Source organism: Amphibalanus amphitrite, unplaced genomic scaffold (assembly GCF_019059575.1).
Source record: "Amphibalanus amphitrite isolate SeventyFive unplaced genomic scaffold, NRLGWU_Aamphi_draft 000260F_arrow, whole genome shotgun sequence".
Taxonomy (NCBI): Eukaryota; Metazoa; Arthropoda; class Thecostraca; order Balanomorpha; family Balanidae; genus Amphibalanus; species Amphibalanus amphitrite.
Genome location: NW_024881755.1, coordinates 437736 through 453183, shown reverse-complemented (window position 1 = coordinate 453183; position 15448 = coordinate 437736). Strand labels below are relative to the sequence as shown.

The window sequence follows — 15448 nt, the reverse complement described above, 5'->3', positions numbered from 1 at the left end:
TCTGCTGGCTCTTTAAAGTTAAAAATCCAGCTCCATCTTACGCTATTTTGAAGCATTCATAAATAATTGAGTCTGCGCGCAGTAGATCAATGAAAGTAATCTAAGAATAGCACCGTAAACTGGACTAAGTTGGCGTCCGGTGTTTACTGGGCTGGGAGCGGCGCGCGGCGCTCGGCTAACTCGGTTCGCTCGGGTCCTGAGCTGGCCAACTTGACGGCCCCGTGGGAGCTCACTCGGAGCTCACTCGGAGCTCGTAAACGCGCGCACCGTACCGCACAACAGCCGGCCGCAGTCGACGGAACGGCGCCGGGGTTTTACAGGCTGCTAAACGCCCGTCTGACTGCACTCCGGCCATCAGGGGTGCAGCGATTTGGTCAGTGAGCACCAAAGGTTCACCGACTCACACTGGCGGCCGCGGAGCCAGGGGGGGGGGGGGGGGGTACGGGGTCATCCTTCCCTTTAAAGACATTGATATTACCGCTACAGTAGTGTTTGAAAAGAAAATAACTTTTTTATCTCCATCAACCTCGTTTCGTACGCTAGTGCCGCAATACAGTCGAGCAAGAAAGCGTGAGGCAGTAGTAAAAAAGCTTACCGGATGCAAGAAAACAGAGTCACATTCCCATATAACTCCGGCGAAGTTATGTTAAAGAAAACTCGAAGATTGGAATCAACAGTAGGTAAGCAGTGAATCCCCACACAATCTCGAAAAACTGTCTGGCAGGCTGCCATTAGCATACAATGGAGAGCTGAATTAAATAATCGAAAGTCATGCAACGATGGTTTAATCTAAAAATGAGCACACTTCATTGCAAAAGCATCCCGACCAAAAGCGAATTCGCCATTAAGTATTACCATTGCGGTGTGCATTTAATCTTATCGCACACAGATAGACGACAAACTGAGATTTAGTCCTCCCACAATTCATGAAAGCGAAGTGCTTAGGTAAATTGCTTAGGTAAATGACTGATGGTGAGATAAAACGCAACAGTAAATCCTGCCCATTCAACACGGGATGGAATGTCGGAAAGCGCATTAAACGATCTTGGAATCAGTAGGCATGCCAACGTAAGCACTAAAAACTCTGACCAGACGCTATGACAATAATGCCTATGTGGTTATAAGCAGCATGAACCTTTGCATTGGACATAGCTTGCGATCATATTCATCCAGTGACCGGTGATCAATGACCAACCCGCTCAAGAGCTCGCCCGTGTCGGCACCTATACCCCTCCGTTGCGCGCCCTCTGCCGTACCCGACCCCGTCTCTCCGCGACCCGGTGACCGAGCCCCCGTATCGACCGGTTCTCGGTCGGCCGCCCATCGTTCATCTGGCCACAGCCCGCGGGCACAGCTCTTCCACTCCGACCCGAGACGGCGGTCGGGTCAGCCACTCACCGCATTTACGACACAGTAAACCGCAACAAAGCGATACCGTCAAACGGCAATTTCACGGGCCAACGACACGGCAGGGATGGGAGACTGCTCAGCGCTCAGCTGGTTGTAGGGGGATAAACAGGGCCCGACACACGGCCAATTGACAATCATATTCAGAAGCTCCGCCGAAACTGAGACATGATACTCAGCTAGCTTTCATTTAAGGATGTTGTTAATGATGCGGGCGATATGGAATCATGAGGAAACATATGCCAAAACGCAAACCAGGAACGATACTGATGCACCAGTGCTGTCACATCGCCTCCCCTAAGACAATTATGTCATTGGCACGACCACCGCCCATGTGTAACCACCGGCAGCGGCGGGAAGCTGTCAGCGGCTGGTCTCCCCACCAGGACAGCCGTCAGCGGCTGGTCGGCCGACCGGGACAGCCGCATTCCGAGCACGCCCCCGGCGGCGCGTGCCACCGCCGCCACCGGGCCGAATTTGACACCCATCACGGCCGTGCATTCGGTATTGATCTGTGGCCGAGGTGGCCTGTCGCCTGGTCTGGCCCGGGTCGCTGGGTCAGTGGGCTCTGCGTGGCCGCTGGGTGGGTGCGGCCCGGTAATAATTCACGGGCGCCGCCGCATCGAGCCGTTTGAGCCCCATTCGCCTGTCTGCGGGGAGGGAGATTGGCCCCAGGTCGCGTGACCACCGGGAGCTTTGATTACGTGGCGTCGACAGGGTGTGGCGACGACCACAGGGAGCGGTTCAGCCGCCGCCTGCTATAGTTCGTCCGTCGCCAATAGCGCGGGTACTCAGAGCTTCAGATGCCGCTTTGATAGCGTCATGCCGATGCGCCTGCCGTCAGCGTACCTCCAGCACATAACTAAGTCCTAGAGCACATCATCAGAACATAACTCCTCTTATTTACTCCAAATGGCCGCGATTTTGCTGATATACTGGTTTCGATACCGCCAGTCTTTCAAAACGTCCAGGACATAGGTATTCCAATTTCCAACTGAGGCGATTCAAGCGTTGCGATCTGCGTCCGCCAAGTATTGCGGCGCAGCATAACTTCAGGAATCTACTACTAGCGTCATCTAGCGGCAGGCGACGTAACTAGGCGTCGACTCTCGATCGTGTGGGCCGCTTCCGAGTCACCGTTTCAACAGGCTTTGGCGGCTGAGCCTTACAGCTTTATGTAGGACGTCAACTATCAAAGAACGCCGTCTCTAGTTATTTCTAGATAGAACAGCGGAGAGTGCGTTCCAATCTCATCATCAGTAATCGGATACTGCGACTGCGACGCACCGACGCGGCGAATCTTCTCAAGATGGTGTGCGGTGAGCGAAATCAGCAAAGCAGGAGCCAACTCAATCGTCCCAGCAGAGGCAAGAAGCAGATTCGGAAGGATTTCAGTGACGTACATTGTGACTTATCACAAAAGGTGAAAATAACACCTAAGATCCATTTAAATTTGTACCGGCGAAGTCCATTGCAGGAGTCTAATATTGTCACAGGTCTATAGCTTTTTAGTTTTTAGGTTATTTCATTTCTCTTCACTCTTTCTGAAGACACGTCACCGGAGACTGGATATCTGAATACCACGGGTGAGGAGCAACGGCTGCTGGTAAAGGACCGGGCGCTCAAAAAGTACGAAAATACGCACCGTATGGAAATGAGAAAATTACGGAGAGGCGCCTGCCAAAAGAACTCCTCTCGTCGAGCCAGCCGAGCCTCACGCAGGCAGCATACAGGTTCACTGAATCGCTTGCCAAAGAGCTCAAATAATTAATTTATGTTTATGTGGAGGACTGCTGCACTGCACCCTGCTCTATAGAAGGAGTTGCATGATTGCAGGTCATTGTTTGAGAACATGAAGTAGTTAAGTAATTTCAGCAATTTTCCCGTCGCTGTGCTACGCATACCATATCTGCAGAAAAGTAAGAGCAAAAAGGTCGCCAAGTAACTGGATCACCTAATTAGGTGTCAGACTGGTGGTGAACACGATGGTTGGCGAAGCAAGCATCTAAATACACGAAGAGCTCCATAATGTAAAGATATCTGGCATGCGCCTAGTTATAATCTAATTATCTAACATAATTTATATAATTTCCTAAGAAATTTTCAGTTATATCTTAACTCTAGTGATTTTTCCACATCAACTAAGACTACGATGGTCCAGGTTCAAGTGCAAAACCATATGAACCATAAAATTGTCATAAATCCGAAGCGTGCAACAGACAGTCCTACCCCAAAGGACGCACACGACACACCATCTATCTTTCCATCCGAGTCTTCCGGGCGGCCCATTATTCAGTCGAGCCCGTGCCGTCGCACACAGGCGAGCCTTTGAAAGTGAGCTGGCGCCGGGCCTGTGTCGGTGCGCGTCGGCCGAGACCGGGCCACAAAGGCTGCGAAAGCCGCCGGGTGGGGGCTGTCGCGCCGGGCTGTCGTGGTGGCGGCAGCCAAACAAAACCCGACCGAGCGGCGGTCGGCGCCGGCCTCAGCCGCACCCGGTTGAACACCACGGCAGGCAGGGGTATCGGCACCCGGCCCAGCTGCACCCGGTTAGACACCACGGCAGACAGGGGTACCGGCACCCGCCGCCAGTCACTACGGAAAGGACGGGTGCCGACACCCGCCGTTAGCCGCACCCAGTCAGCACGACTAGCACGGATGCCAGACTCGTCTGCCTGCACCCGCCTCAGACCTCTGACACCTTTCCAGACAGGGGTGACGATAACCAACGCCACTCAGCATGGAAAGCAGGACTGGCCGCGCGACGGAACAGCCGCACATGTGACGGCATTCGGTACACCAGTAATGCTCACACGCACACAGACCCCGACAGAACACAGACGTCTACGACAAACACCAACCAGATAACTTCACTGAGAGGCAACCGAATAACGAACCGATTAAAGCAAAAACAAATACAACTTAACGACAGAAAAAAAAACAGCGGATAGGCGGGAAGCGGCCAAATGCTAGCCAAGCGGGAATTCAGGCAGCATGACTGCAAGGGGGACAGGCGGACGAACAGCCATGAGAAGCGGGCGGGCGGACGGACGGACGGCCACCAGCAGCGGGCGGACGGACGGACGGCCATGCGGACAGACAGCGGACGACCAACCGGCGGAGAGCCGCGCCACTTACACTGGGAGGCGAAGAGCAGCTCGCCATCGCTGAGGCTGTGGCTGAGCATGGCTGACGGCGGCCGGCTCCACTCGGTCTCGGCGAACCCGCCGCACGGCGGGCTTTCCGAGAGGGCGGCCAGGGTGGCGCGCCCGCCGGCCTGCGGCGAACACGGCGCACGGCGCGCCACTGGCGTCACACACAGAGGAAGCCGTACGGCCGCCACTGGCGCCGGCCCGGCGACGGTAATGGTATTGGGAGGCGGCGGAACGGCGGTCTGCGGCGGCCCGCTCCCCGCCCCGCCCGATCGGGAGGGTGGGGAGCGGTCCCCACAGACCCACAGACACCTGACAGGCCACGGACGCGGTCTGGTCACCTGGGGAGACGCTCTGACACGCCTGACACAGACCTGACACCGGGGAATCTGTTAGAGAGATGAGACTAAGTTAGAGCATGCACTGCGCGGAAAATCACATGACAAAGGACGAGGATAACAGAGGGAACGCATGTCAGGAACATGTGATCCCATGGGTCTAGACAAAGTTACGACAGTTATCTTTTAGCGGTGATGAAATATATGCCAATCAGCCTTGTCGAGAGTCGGATGAGTTATTGAGCAAACGCCACCACAGCTACCATCACCAGTCACCACTGACAGTCGAAGCACAACAGCACACCCATCACACTTCACTTCTCACCACCAACAAACCATCACCAACCACCGCAATCACCAGCACCACCATCACCACCACACGGCACCGATGGTCTCCACAAACACCCACCCTCTGTACTCGTCTGGGGGCCGGGGGTACCTTCGGGACCGCCCACGGGCTGCGGCTCGCCATCCCCGCGCACGGGGTCGACCGACACTGGCTGGCAGTCCCCCGCGGCTCGGAGGACCGGCCGGTGAGACTCGCCGTGACAGTTGGCGCGGCCGAGCGGCAGAGCTGGCGCGCCGCCCGCGCCGATTAACCCGCCTGACACGACGTCTGGGGACTGCCCGGACACGGTGGGTCCCTCGGCAACAGACGGGGTGGGGCGGGACTAGGTGATCGGAGGGAGGACGCGGTGAAAGGGAGATGACCCGGTGACCTGCAACGTGCCCCTGTGACCGCAATGACCTCATGACCTGATACCAGTGACCGGTGACCGAAGGGTGACTCTGTAATCAGCAGTGACCCGACGACCAACAGTGTAAGCCGTCTCTTCATCTCAAACCAATGAGACGTTGGTCACCTAAGCGACTACCGACCTATAAAGACGTCAAAATAATTAATGGGTCGTCAGTTGGTAAATGCTTCGGTTCAAGAGTCCGAATCGGAATTCATCGAGGAACAAGATGCCTTTGAATACAATACTGCAAATTTTTGCCGCACCAGAGTATAGGCCTGGCTACACTATGCGTTTTCTGCGTGCGTTTTTGCAGGTTTGCGTGTTTTGCGTAATATCGTTCTAGGAAAAAAGTTATAAACAACAGATAAACAATATAATTTTTACTTTGGTTATATACAAAAGCTAATACAACTGTTATGTAACTAAAATTTAAGGTGAAAAACATAACAAAAACGTAATATCGTTCTTTTTTCTAGAACGATATCACGCAAAACACGTAAACACGCAAAAAACGCACGAAGAAAACGCATAGTGTAGCCAGGCCTTATCACACAGTTCGGCAAGGATTGGTGAAATAACAAGGGCACTGAACGAGGAAAGGGCCTAGGAATGAAAGAATTTACAATCGTTATTTTAAAAAGGCCATTTGAGTTATATCTGTTCAACTAACTGGTTTGTGACATGGATAAAAGAGAGACGGCGTGTCCTTCAGGCGACAACATATCCCGTACCCCGTGCTATTAACTTTTCGGCCGCTCATTACTATATCTAATATTGGTGGAAAAGAGCAATAAGCAGTAACACAGTACCCAGCCCGAGTCCGGCGAGCACATAGCCGGTCTTATTGCTCCCTCCGGCGGCGCGCGCCCCATATGGCCGGTGCTAGGGACCCGCCTAGTTCCGTTCCGTAACTCCATACATCCTACTACCGGACTCGTGGTAAAATAGCAGCGGTAGCGGTGCTGAACTATGCTTCTGGCCAAGGCTGTTCCGTCGGCGTTGGGTAGAAAAAAAAACAGAGGGACTGTACTACTGCCGAGCTAAATATCCGAGCCACCGCGCCACCCCGGTCAGGAGCGCGCTACGTAGGTTCAACGAGATCCCAGGAGCTCGGGATAGAGCAGACGTCAGAAGCTTCCGGTAACGACCATAGAGAACCAGGGAAGCGATTGGATGACACTGCGAGCCAGCTGAAACCAACCAATTTCAGAGAATACTGTATTGCCATTCCTGTTCGAGGCATTACTATAAAAATCATACCGTTAGCAATCATTGGGAGACCAGTGTTGATATCTTTGAATCAGCAAGAAGTATGTGGAACCAGTAATGATCTGCCTAAGCATACGCGAAAGAAGCGAATGCGTGCAGTAAACGTAGATTTAATGAGGTTTATAATAGCTTTGTTCACACAGGACCAGCCCCAGACTTCGACCGCTGATGAGCCACCGTCTGCCCAGGATAACCCGTCGTCTTCCAGGGGAAATGCCAGCACAGCGTTTCTCCGTTTCCCCCGGCGCCGAGCTCACGGGCCAACTATTTGTCGCTGAACACTCATAATGGCCTCGGACAGCCGCTTCATCTTACCAGCCGCGCCAATAACTTCTCCTGCATTCGGATGCGAACCTAATTTCCAAAGTCCATTTCAGTTTGGCGAGCCCGACATCATTGCCGGTCGACCCTGGTCGCGGCAAATTTAGCGGGGATTTCCAGTTTCCTAAGCGAGTGTTGCCGCTGTGCGCCGGCGGTGGTTATGGTCGGGCTCAAACCGGGCATTTCATCAAAATTGCACCGCCGATGGATCGGGAATATGACACGGAATCATAGCGGGAACGATCCCCGGCGCGCCGCCACCGGGCCGGGCCAGCGCTGAATGCCAATAAGAGTTCGCGGAATGCATTACAGGGCATGGCGACTGGAAACTGGATAAAGGGCAACGGCAGTGTCAGGGTAAACATGACGCCCGAAACAGGCCATAGCGCCGCAGTTGGTGACCTCCAGCCATTAGCAACAGCAAAACACTCGGTGGAGGACGGGATTTTAACCTAAAAAGGAAAGGTACAGCATTTAACGCTGTTTCAAGCATCGTGTTCATCCTCGACTCGAAATTGTGCAGTAAATTGGATAAACAAAGACAACCAGAAATCAGCCTGCTACTGAGAGAACACCCATCTTTTTGCGGGAAGTCGGGCTGGCCGATCGGTGACTGGAGAGGGTAGGATCATCAGGTTACCGGACAAACACCACCGGACAAACACCCGCCACCGTTCGCCAAACACAATGTAACGTCATCCGATCACACAACACCCGTCCGCACCGTGACGATATCACACAGTCCCAGCCCAGACGAGCTGGGAGCCTAGATAGCGTCCTTCACACAATCACAGAGCCACAAACCACAGTGTATCAACCCCGACACTCACTACACGGCTACGCAGGCTCACGACAGCACACAGCCAGCTCCTCCGGCCCCCCGGCCAGCTTCCCGGCCCTTTGTAATTCGTCACAAAGCTGCGTAACCGTACCACACCACACAGCCAGCTCCCAGGCCTCGTCATTCGTCCGCCAGTTCCCGAACAAAACCCGAAAACGCTGCAGAACCAACATCCACAAAATCCGCCCGAGAGTATCGCAAAAGTCTTCCGACCATCCAAGAGATTTCACAATCGACCATCCTCGGGAGTCCCTCTATTTTCAAAGTTACCGCAGACTCTAACAACACTCTTCAGCGCTCTCAGGGGGCCCGGCGAAGGCGCTTACCGCAACCTCTCCAGAATCCTCAACGAATCATCACAAAGGTAGGCCACTCGGGGCTCCCCAGACACCCTCCCCGGCGGCCCCGTCTCCCCCTCCCCCGCCCGCCGGTGGAGACGGACGGGCGTCACTCACAGCGTGGCCGGACCGAGGCGTCCCGCGCGCGTGCCACCTGCCGCACCTGCAGCCGCCGCCGGCCGGCTGGTGCCGGCTGCTGGTGCTGGTGCTGGTGGTCGACACAGCAGCACCACTGCAGGACTCTGGCCGCCGTGCTGACACCGGACTGCCGCCGCCCAGCGGCCGACGCACTCACTGACGCACAGCGCGCGCACAGACGGTAAACACGACCGATATAAACTCGCTGCAGGGAAGGGACCAAATTTATACTGTATAAACTTTAGTAGAATCAGTCAGAAAACATAACAGACTAGACAGTGAAGCTTTACTTCGATTTAATTTTTGAAACATAAACAATAGAACCTACAAGTCTGACAAAATTGACTACACAAGGAACCAAGCGTCGCTCGGTGATGGCGCTATGGTAAATAACGCCACTGTGGCTAAAAAAGCGAGTTTATATCGTCGTTTCACCTGTTAACCGGCGGGCACCCGGTAGCACTCTCGATGCGGCACGAACACTTCACCACAGTGCGACAATGTCACGGCGCGGACGGATGCTGATCGGGGTCGCCACCGGATAGGCTGTAGGCTGGGGACGAGGTCACAGGTTGGTCGCCCTATGGACTCACGAACTCGGACGAAGACTTGGACTAAGGACAAAGGCCAGAAGTTGGAACGGCCAAGCGGGCAGAAGGAAACACGGAGATCCTCTCGGGGAGATCGGCGTTGCAGTGGGGATGCAGTCGTAGTGGAAACTTAGGAGCAGGGGAAGTAAACGCAGGACCAGAGAAGGCGCTACAACAGGGACGGGACCTAACGGACCAGCGCAGGGCGGCACTAGCACAGGGCGGACAGACGGCCGACAGGCTGGGTCAGCGGGAGCAGCCGGAGGGGCGCGGGCCGGTCGGCGGACGGCGGACGTCTGAGCGCGCGCCGCCGCCGCTCCGGTCCGGTCGGCTCGGAGGCTGGCGGCGGGCGCGCGCGCCATCGATCTGCCGCGCCGCCGAAGACGCCCATCTGACGCCTGATCCGGCGACGGCCCCCAAACGGCCTGCGATCGAATCAGTTCATACGGGGCCACCGCGCGCCCCCGGGACCGCCGCTCAGTGTCCGGCCAGCCGAAAAACGAACCACCCGAGGGCAGACCAGAGACCCCCGGCGGGCGCACAGACGTCTTCGATGGACTCCCCTCGGGGCGCAGTTCTCTCGGGGCACAGCCGACATTCAAACACGGCGTAATGACTATTTGAACAGGGCTCATTCCCGAAACTTTAACTTGACATCTGGCAGAACCTATGAAAGGCTTAAATGAAAAGACTGCAAACATCAAAGTTTAAGAAACAAACTTCAAGAAAAGTATTCTCAGCACACTCCAGAAAGCTTATTGCCTTGACCGGCTGAGTACCAAGCAAGACAACTCCAGAAAATTCACGGGATTAGCCCGCGCCCTGCTGGGGGGGGGATGTGTTTGAACACCCCCCCCCCCCTTGTGGTTTTTTGCGAATATCTCAAAAACGGCGGCGCGGAGCGCCGCCGTTTTTGGTACACCTTATCATACATCAATTCTACACATGTTGTGAAAATTTCAGACCAAGGTCATTCAAGGTCAGGTCACCAGGTCACTTGAAGTGACCTCACCTCATAAAAAGTTCCAATGTCTGTCATAGCTACACCGAGTGACCGATCGCTTTGAAACTTTCAGCGATTGCTAAGAGCAATAGGATGTACAAAATGTATATCTCAGAATTTTGATGTCGATGACCTAAGGTCAGGTCAATTTTGCGACCTCCCCATTATAAGTCAATGGGAGAAAATTGAAATGCGCCTCTTTTGGACGAAAGACATTATAAACACTCCCAAACACCGAATTACAAGTGGTTTAGACACACTGAATATGAAAATGGTGTCCGTGATCCTTGTTTATGCCCTGAGGTCATCTTAGGTCACGAATGGTATCTAACAGTTTTTCGCAAATAACTTTTGATAGAGGCATGCTAGAGCGATGAAAACGCCTTAGATGTGTTCAGCTCGACGATACGGATCGACTGATATGCAACATGACCCTTTCCGGTCAGGTCATGACCTTGACCTTGACGCCGTTTTTGGTACACCTTATCATACATCAATTCTACACATGTTGTGAAAATTTCAGACCAAGGTCATTCAAGGTCAGGTCACCAGGTCACTTGAAGTGACCTCACCTCATAAAAAGTTCCGATGTCTGTCATAGCTACACCGAGTGACCGATCGCTTTGAAACTTTCAGCGATTGCTAAGAGCAATAGGATGTACAAAATGTATATCTCAGAATTTTGATGTCGATGACCTAAGGTCAGGTCAATTTTGCGACCTCCCCATTATAAGTCAATGGGAGAAAATTGAAATGCGCCTCTTTTGGACGAAAGACATTATAAACACTCCCAAACACCGAATTACAAGTGGTTTAGACACACTGAATATGAAAATGGTGTCCGTGATCCTTGTTTATGCCCTGAGGTCATCTTAGGTCACGAATGGTATCTAACAGTTTTTCGCAAATAACTTTTGATAGAGGCATGCTAGAGCGATGAAAACGCCTTAGATGTGTTCAGCTCGACGATACGGATCGACTGATATGCAACATGACCCTTTCCGGTCAGGTCATGACCTTGACCTGAGGTCAAATTTTCAAGTTGACCTTTCAAGGTCAAGTTATAGTTCATTCGATGCGTCTTGACGAGAGGAACACGATGCCGGTAAAAGTAAGCTCGTACTAGGCTTGGGTCAAAAGTTATTGCAGAAAAACTGTTTCCGAAAAAATCGGCTATTTTTGCAGTTTTTGCCCCCTGCAGGCAAAACCGTTGACGTTAGGTCAAATCTGAGAGAATTACTCAGAAAGGGCGTTAATAGGGCTATCGAATGCGCTTTTCCGCGGCGCTGTAGCTCTATTGGTTCCCGAGTTATGCGTTGGCTTCTTGGACATTTTTGACATTCGACCTGGAAATCGGCGAAATTTTGCATTCAATGACCTCTGGTGACCTGACCTTTGACCTGACCAAAAAATTGACCGAAGTGATTTCGTCATTATTTTTGACGCTCTTTCGAACGCCGCCTTCCGCGTATCGCTACGTGGCCCAGGAGCCGAGTTACAAGGGCCCCCCCCCCAGCAGGGCGTGGAAATCCAGGACCCCCAGCCGGGCGCGGGTTAGCAATAGCCGCCTTCTCAGGAGCTGGCACATTCGGGAGCTCTCTCGGAACATTCATCCAATTCCAGCTACACCGTGTGGGATCTCTCGCGTCGTTGACAAGGCACCGGGGCCAGCGCCGGTGCGGGTGAATCCCTCGACCCAGTAGGTCCTGACGTTGTCTTCCGGTCACCCTATTACAGTCCTAACGCCAGAACCGTCAGAGGGTCTCCGTCAGAGCGACCGTCGCTATCCTGCCGGTCCGTCGCTTTGCTACGGACTGTGTACACTGTAGATATTGAGGTGCAGATCGTCGCTACTGCTAAGGACTAGTACTGACGGACTGTCGCTCTGATGCCTACGGAAAGTCGCTGTACATACTGTCGATTGTCGCTCTACTGTCGACAGTCGCTCTACTGCCGACGGACTGTCGCTTTATGTACTGTCGACTGCCGCTCTACCGTCGACTGTCGGTCTGATGCCGACGGACTGTCGGTCTGATGCCGACGGACGGCGCCCGCTGCGTCACTGTCCGTTTTTATCCGACGTCGACCGCTCCTGACGCGCTCACTCTGCCCGGCGAGGCGCGCCGGACAAAAACCCACGCCTTTGTCCACGCTCCGGACGGTGGTTTGCAATCGTCGGAACGCTATAAAGCCGCAGCCTCAGACACCCTGAGCCTCTACACGTGCTATTCTCAGCAGCACGCCACCTGTCAGACTGAGAAACAAACCTGATGCGGCTCGAATCTTATCGGGATAATTTCCTGCTTACTGCGAAATGCGAGTAACCAGGCCATAAATGCTTAAGCACCAAGTAAAATGTTTCCTATGCACAACTTCCTAAACTATTTATGACATGCGCTCGGCGTCCAGCGCCGTGTCTTGCCGACCTAAAGAACAATAAGGATCACAAATAAGTGCACCGTCCAAGAAAAACTCGGTCATATGCAGGATTGGGCATATGCAGGATTGGGCAGAACGGCATCTGATTTTCCTTTTCTCTAATCTTTGTAAGTGGGCATGAAACCTATAATATACAATGGGATAGGTAAACAATGGGTTGTTGTATCCAATGAAATAAAACAGCATGCTGAGATACTATACCTACTACCTATGTATAAAGACGAATGATCCAGCAGTTAAGAGATTCCAATGAGTCATCTGGAAGTTGTTTATACATCTCGGATAAATGACGACGATTTATGCACATCTGCAATGTTGATTCACAACGGTAACCGACACACCGGCATGGCTACAGAGTATGTACAAGCATTGGTATAATTTACCGCAGAGTGAAAAAAACTTTTGAATTCAAAGTCACCTCAACTGAAAAGATAAAAATATGCCATAAAACGTCATACCTATTATCCAGTAGCGGCGGAACATCCTCAATTAAGAGGGGGGGGGGGGGCACTGCCGACTTTTGGTCCCATTCTTTCCATGCAACGCCCATAGGGCTTATGTTAAAATGCCAAAATCAACGGTGCCTTCCCCGTTCCGCCGCCTATGCTATTATCATAGACAATCGCATATATTACGAATTATCAGTATCGTGGAGGGCTGGACTCAACCTGCATCGCTGACCGCAATATGGCTTTAAGTACCTCGTTAGCTTTTGCACTTAATAACTATGTAGTTGCACTTCCATCCAACAAAACGAAGCAATATCTTGTGCAAGCAATATCAATTCACAATTTGCAAAGAAATTGTGCATTCGGTTTTCAGGAGCTTAGACTTTTCGGGCATATACGAGAACTGATAGGAGCACATGCTAATTGCTAAGCACTCAGCAAGGTGAAATTCAGCATATCGCCGGATGAAAATGACATCAAAAGCCGTATTACAAGAGTACGGTTGACTTCAAACGGATAGCGTTAATCCCAAGTCATTAGGATATTAAAGTATGAATAATTTCGGACCAGACAGGGTAATCTGCTTCATGCAATCCAAAGTATGGCGCATTTAAAAAAGGGATATCGACATTTCCCACACCTGACACACTTCACGTAGAAAAAGAACGCCTATCAATTTTGCGTTTCCATTTTGCTGATACAATATTATTTTGAAATTAAATGATACGGTAATATCCATTATTGATCACAGCCTTTTGTAGGTTCTGTTGTGTCGTGGACACATGTTGTTATAAAGTTATGTTACCAGTAAAACGCCTTTTGGGCGAAGGACGAGCGAGCGAGATAGTGAGCTCTGCACGTGCAGAAGGGCGAGAGGGTACTTTCAACGGGCTTGTGCAAAGCACCCTTCTAACCGGTCGCTAGCGGTGTACCAAATTTGAACGCAATCGGCCCAGCCGTTCCTGAGATCTGGAAGCGGCATTCTGCACGTGCGCACGTGCAAACGGGGTCCAAAATGACTTTTGCACTGCACCCTACTAACCGGTCCCCAACCGTGTACCAAACTTGAGCGCAATCGGCCCAGCCGTTCTCGAGATCTGGAAACGCCCCCTGCACGTGCGCACGTGCAGTAGCACCCTAACCGCAACACATGGGAATGCATTGCCTGGTGGGTGCCTACCTGTATGCCAAGTTTCAGCGAAATCGCCCCAGTAATTACCGAGTTACTGAAATGGGAGCAAATTTGGCACCTCTTATTGTTGTATTTTGCACGTGCAGTGGGGGTCACTCACATAGATGAAGAGTATCCGACCTTTGGTAGAAGGGATGCACTATGCAGCTACCCTATAAAAATTACCGCAAGACAATCGCTCAAGCCGCTGCTGAGATATGGGCCTCTCAAAATCACTACTTTTGGAAAACTGCTTGAACACCCTTGACTTTTCACGTGGCACGTGCCACGGCGGTCACTGAGATGTATCAAAAGTAGTCAATTACGGGGTAGAAGGGATGGGGCTACCCAGCAAAAAAGACCGCAGGCCATTCGGTCCAGCGGTTGCTGAGATATAAGCCTCTCAAAAGCGTTACAGGCCGGGCCGGGCCGGGCCGGGCCGGGCCGGGCCGGGCCGGGCCGGGCCGGGCCGCTCATACTGAGATTTTTCCGTTATATTGAAAAGACTCACTTCGCTCGCTGCGCTCGCTCGCTCGTAATTATTTAGTCCCGACTCGAAGGTCACTTGAGTCATGATGCGCGTGACCTCCTTCGAGCTTTAGTTATTGCAGTCAGAGTCGGACACAGTCGATCTCCGAGACGTACATGTTACATGATCGTTTTTATTCTCATGCCCAATGTCCAATATAACTGGGTGCAACTAAATGAACTCTTGCGGGGCAAAGATATGAAAGGTTCCTTTTGTAACAATTCAGAGTTCGAATCGCTGCACCGCAACACCACCAAAGCATTGAATTTGCGGTCAGCCAGACGATCGTATCAGCCATTCGGCCGGCGAGCGTGGGCGTCATTCAGCCATGGGAGCTGGCGGGCACGGCTACAGTGCGCCGCCCGACCGGAAGGCTACAGACCGGGCAGCCGGGCGCCCGAGACGCACCCGGGCGGCGCTCGATGCTCTCAGGGATTAGGGAATCGCCGATCGTCTGGAAAGAGGCGCCACCGCTTATCCCGGGATCACCGGCGGTGGCGGCGCGCGGGGCAGGCCGCCCGGCGACGAGAGGCGCGGGTAATTAATGCGCCGGCCACCGCGAGATAAAGACGGCGTCGGCGCGCTGCCGACGGACAGAGCGCGGGGGAGGCGGAGAGAGCGGCGGAGGAGGGGAGCCGTGAGCCGAGCCGCCTCCTCAGCGGGGCCGATGAAGATGCCGTGACGGCCGGCGGCAATAAAGGAGCCGCCGGTGGCGCGCGCATAAAT

General features: G+C 53.0%; 1 protein-coding gene across 3 annotated transcripts in view; it reads right to left on the bottom strand.

The window, feature by feature from the left end:
- The window catches only part of LOC122386717 (phosphatase and actin regulator 4-like), a 126443-nt gene that overhangs the window by 108257 nt on the left and 2738 nt on the right, over positions 1–15448 (bottom strand). Inside the window, exons 1-2 of one of the 3 annotated variants that reach the window (XM_043376204.1) lie at positions 8521–8691; positions 4543–4681 (exon numbers count right to left, since the gene is read on the bottom strand). The exons of 1 other annotated variant lie outside the window; for it this stretch is intronic. In XM_043376204.1, coding sequence (XP_043232139.1) covers positions 4543–4591 — 49 coding nt within the window. In that variant the 5' untranslated portion in view covers positions 4592–4681; positions 8521–8691. Of the gene's footprint in view, positions 1–4542; positions 4682–5303; positions 5378–8520; positions 8692–15448 lie in introns of those variants that run through there. One more of the 3 variants, XM_043376199.1, reaches the window with a different exon arrangement.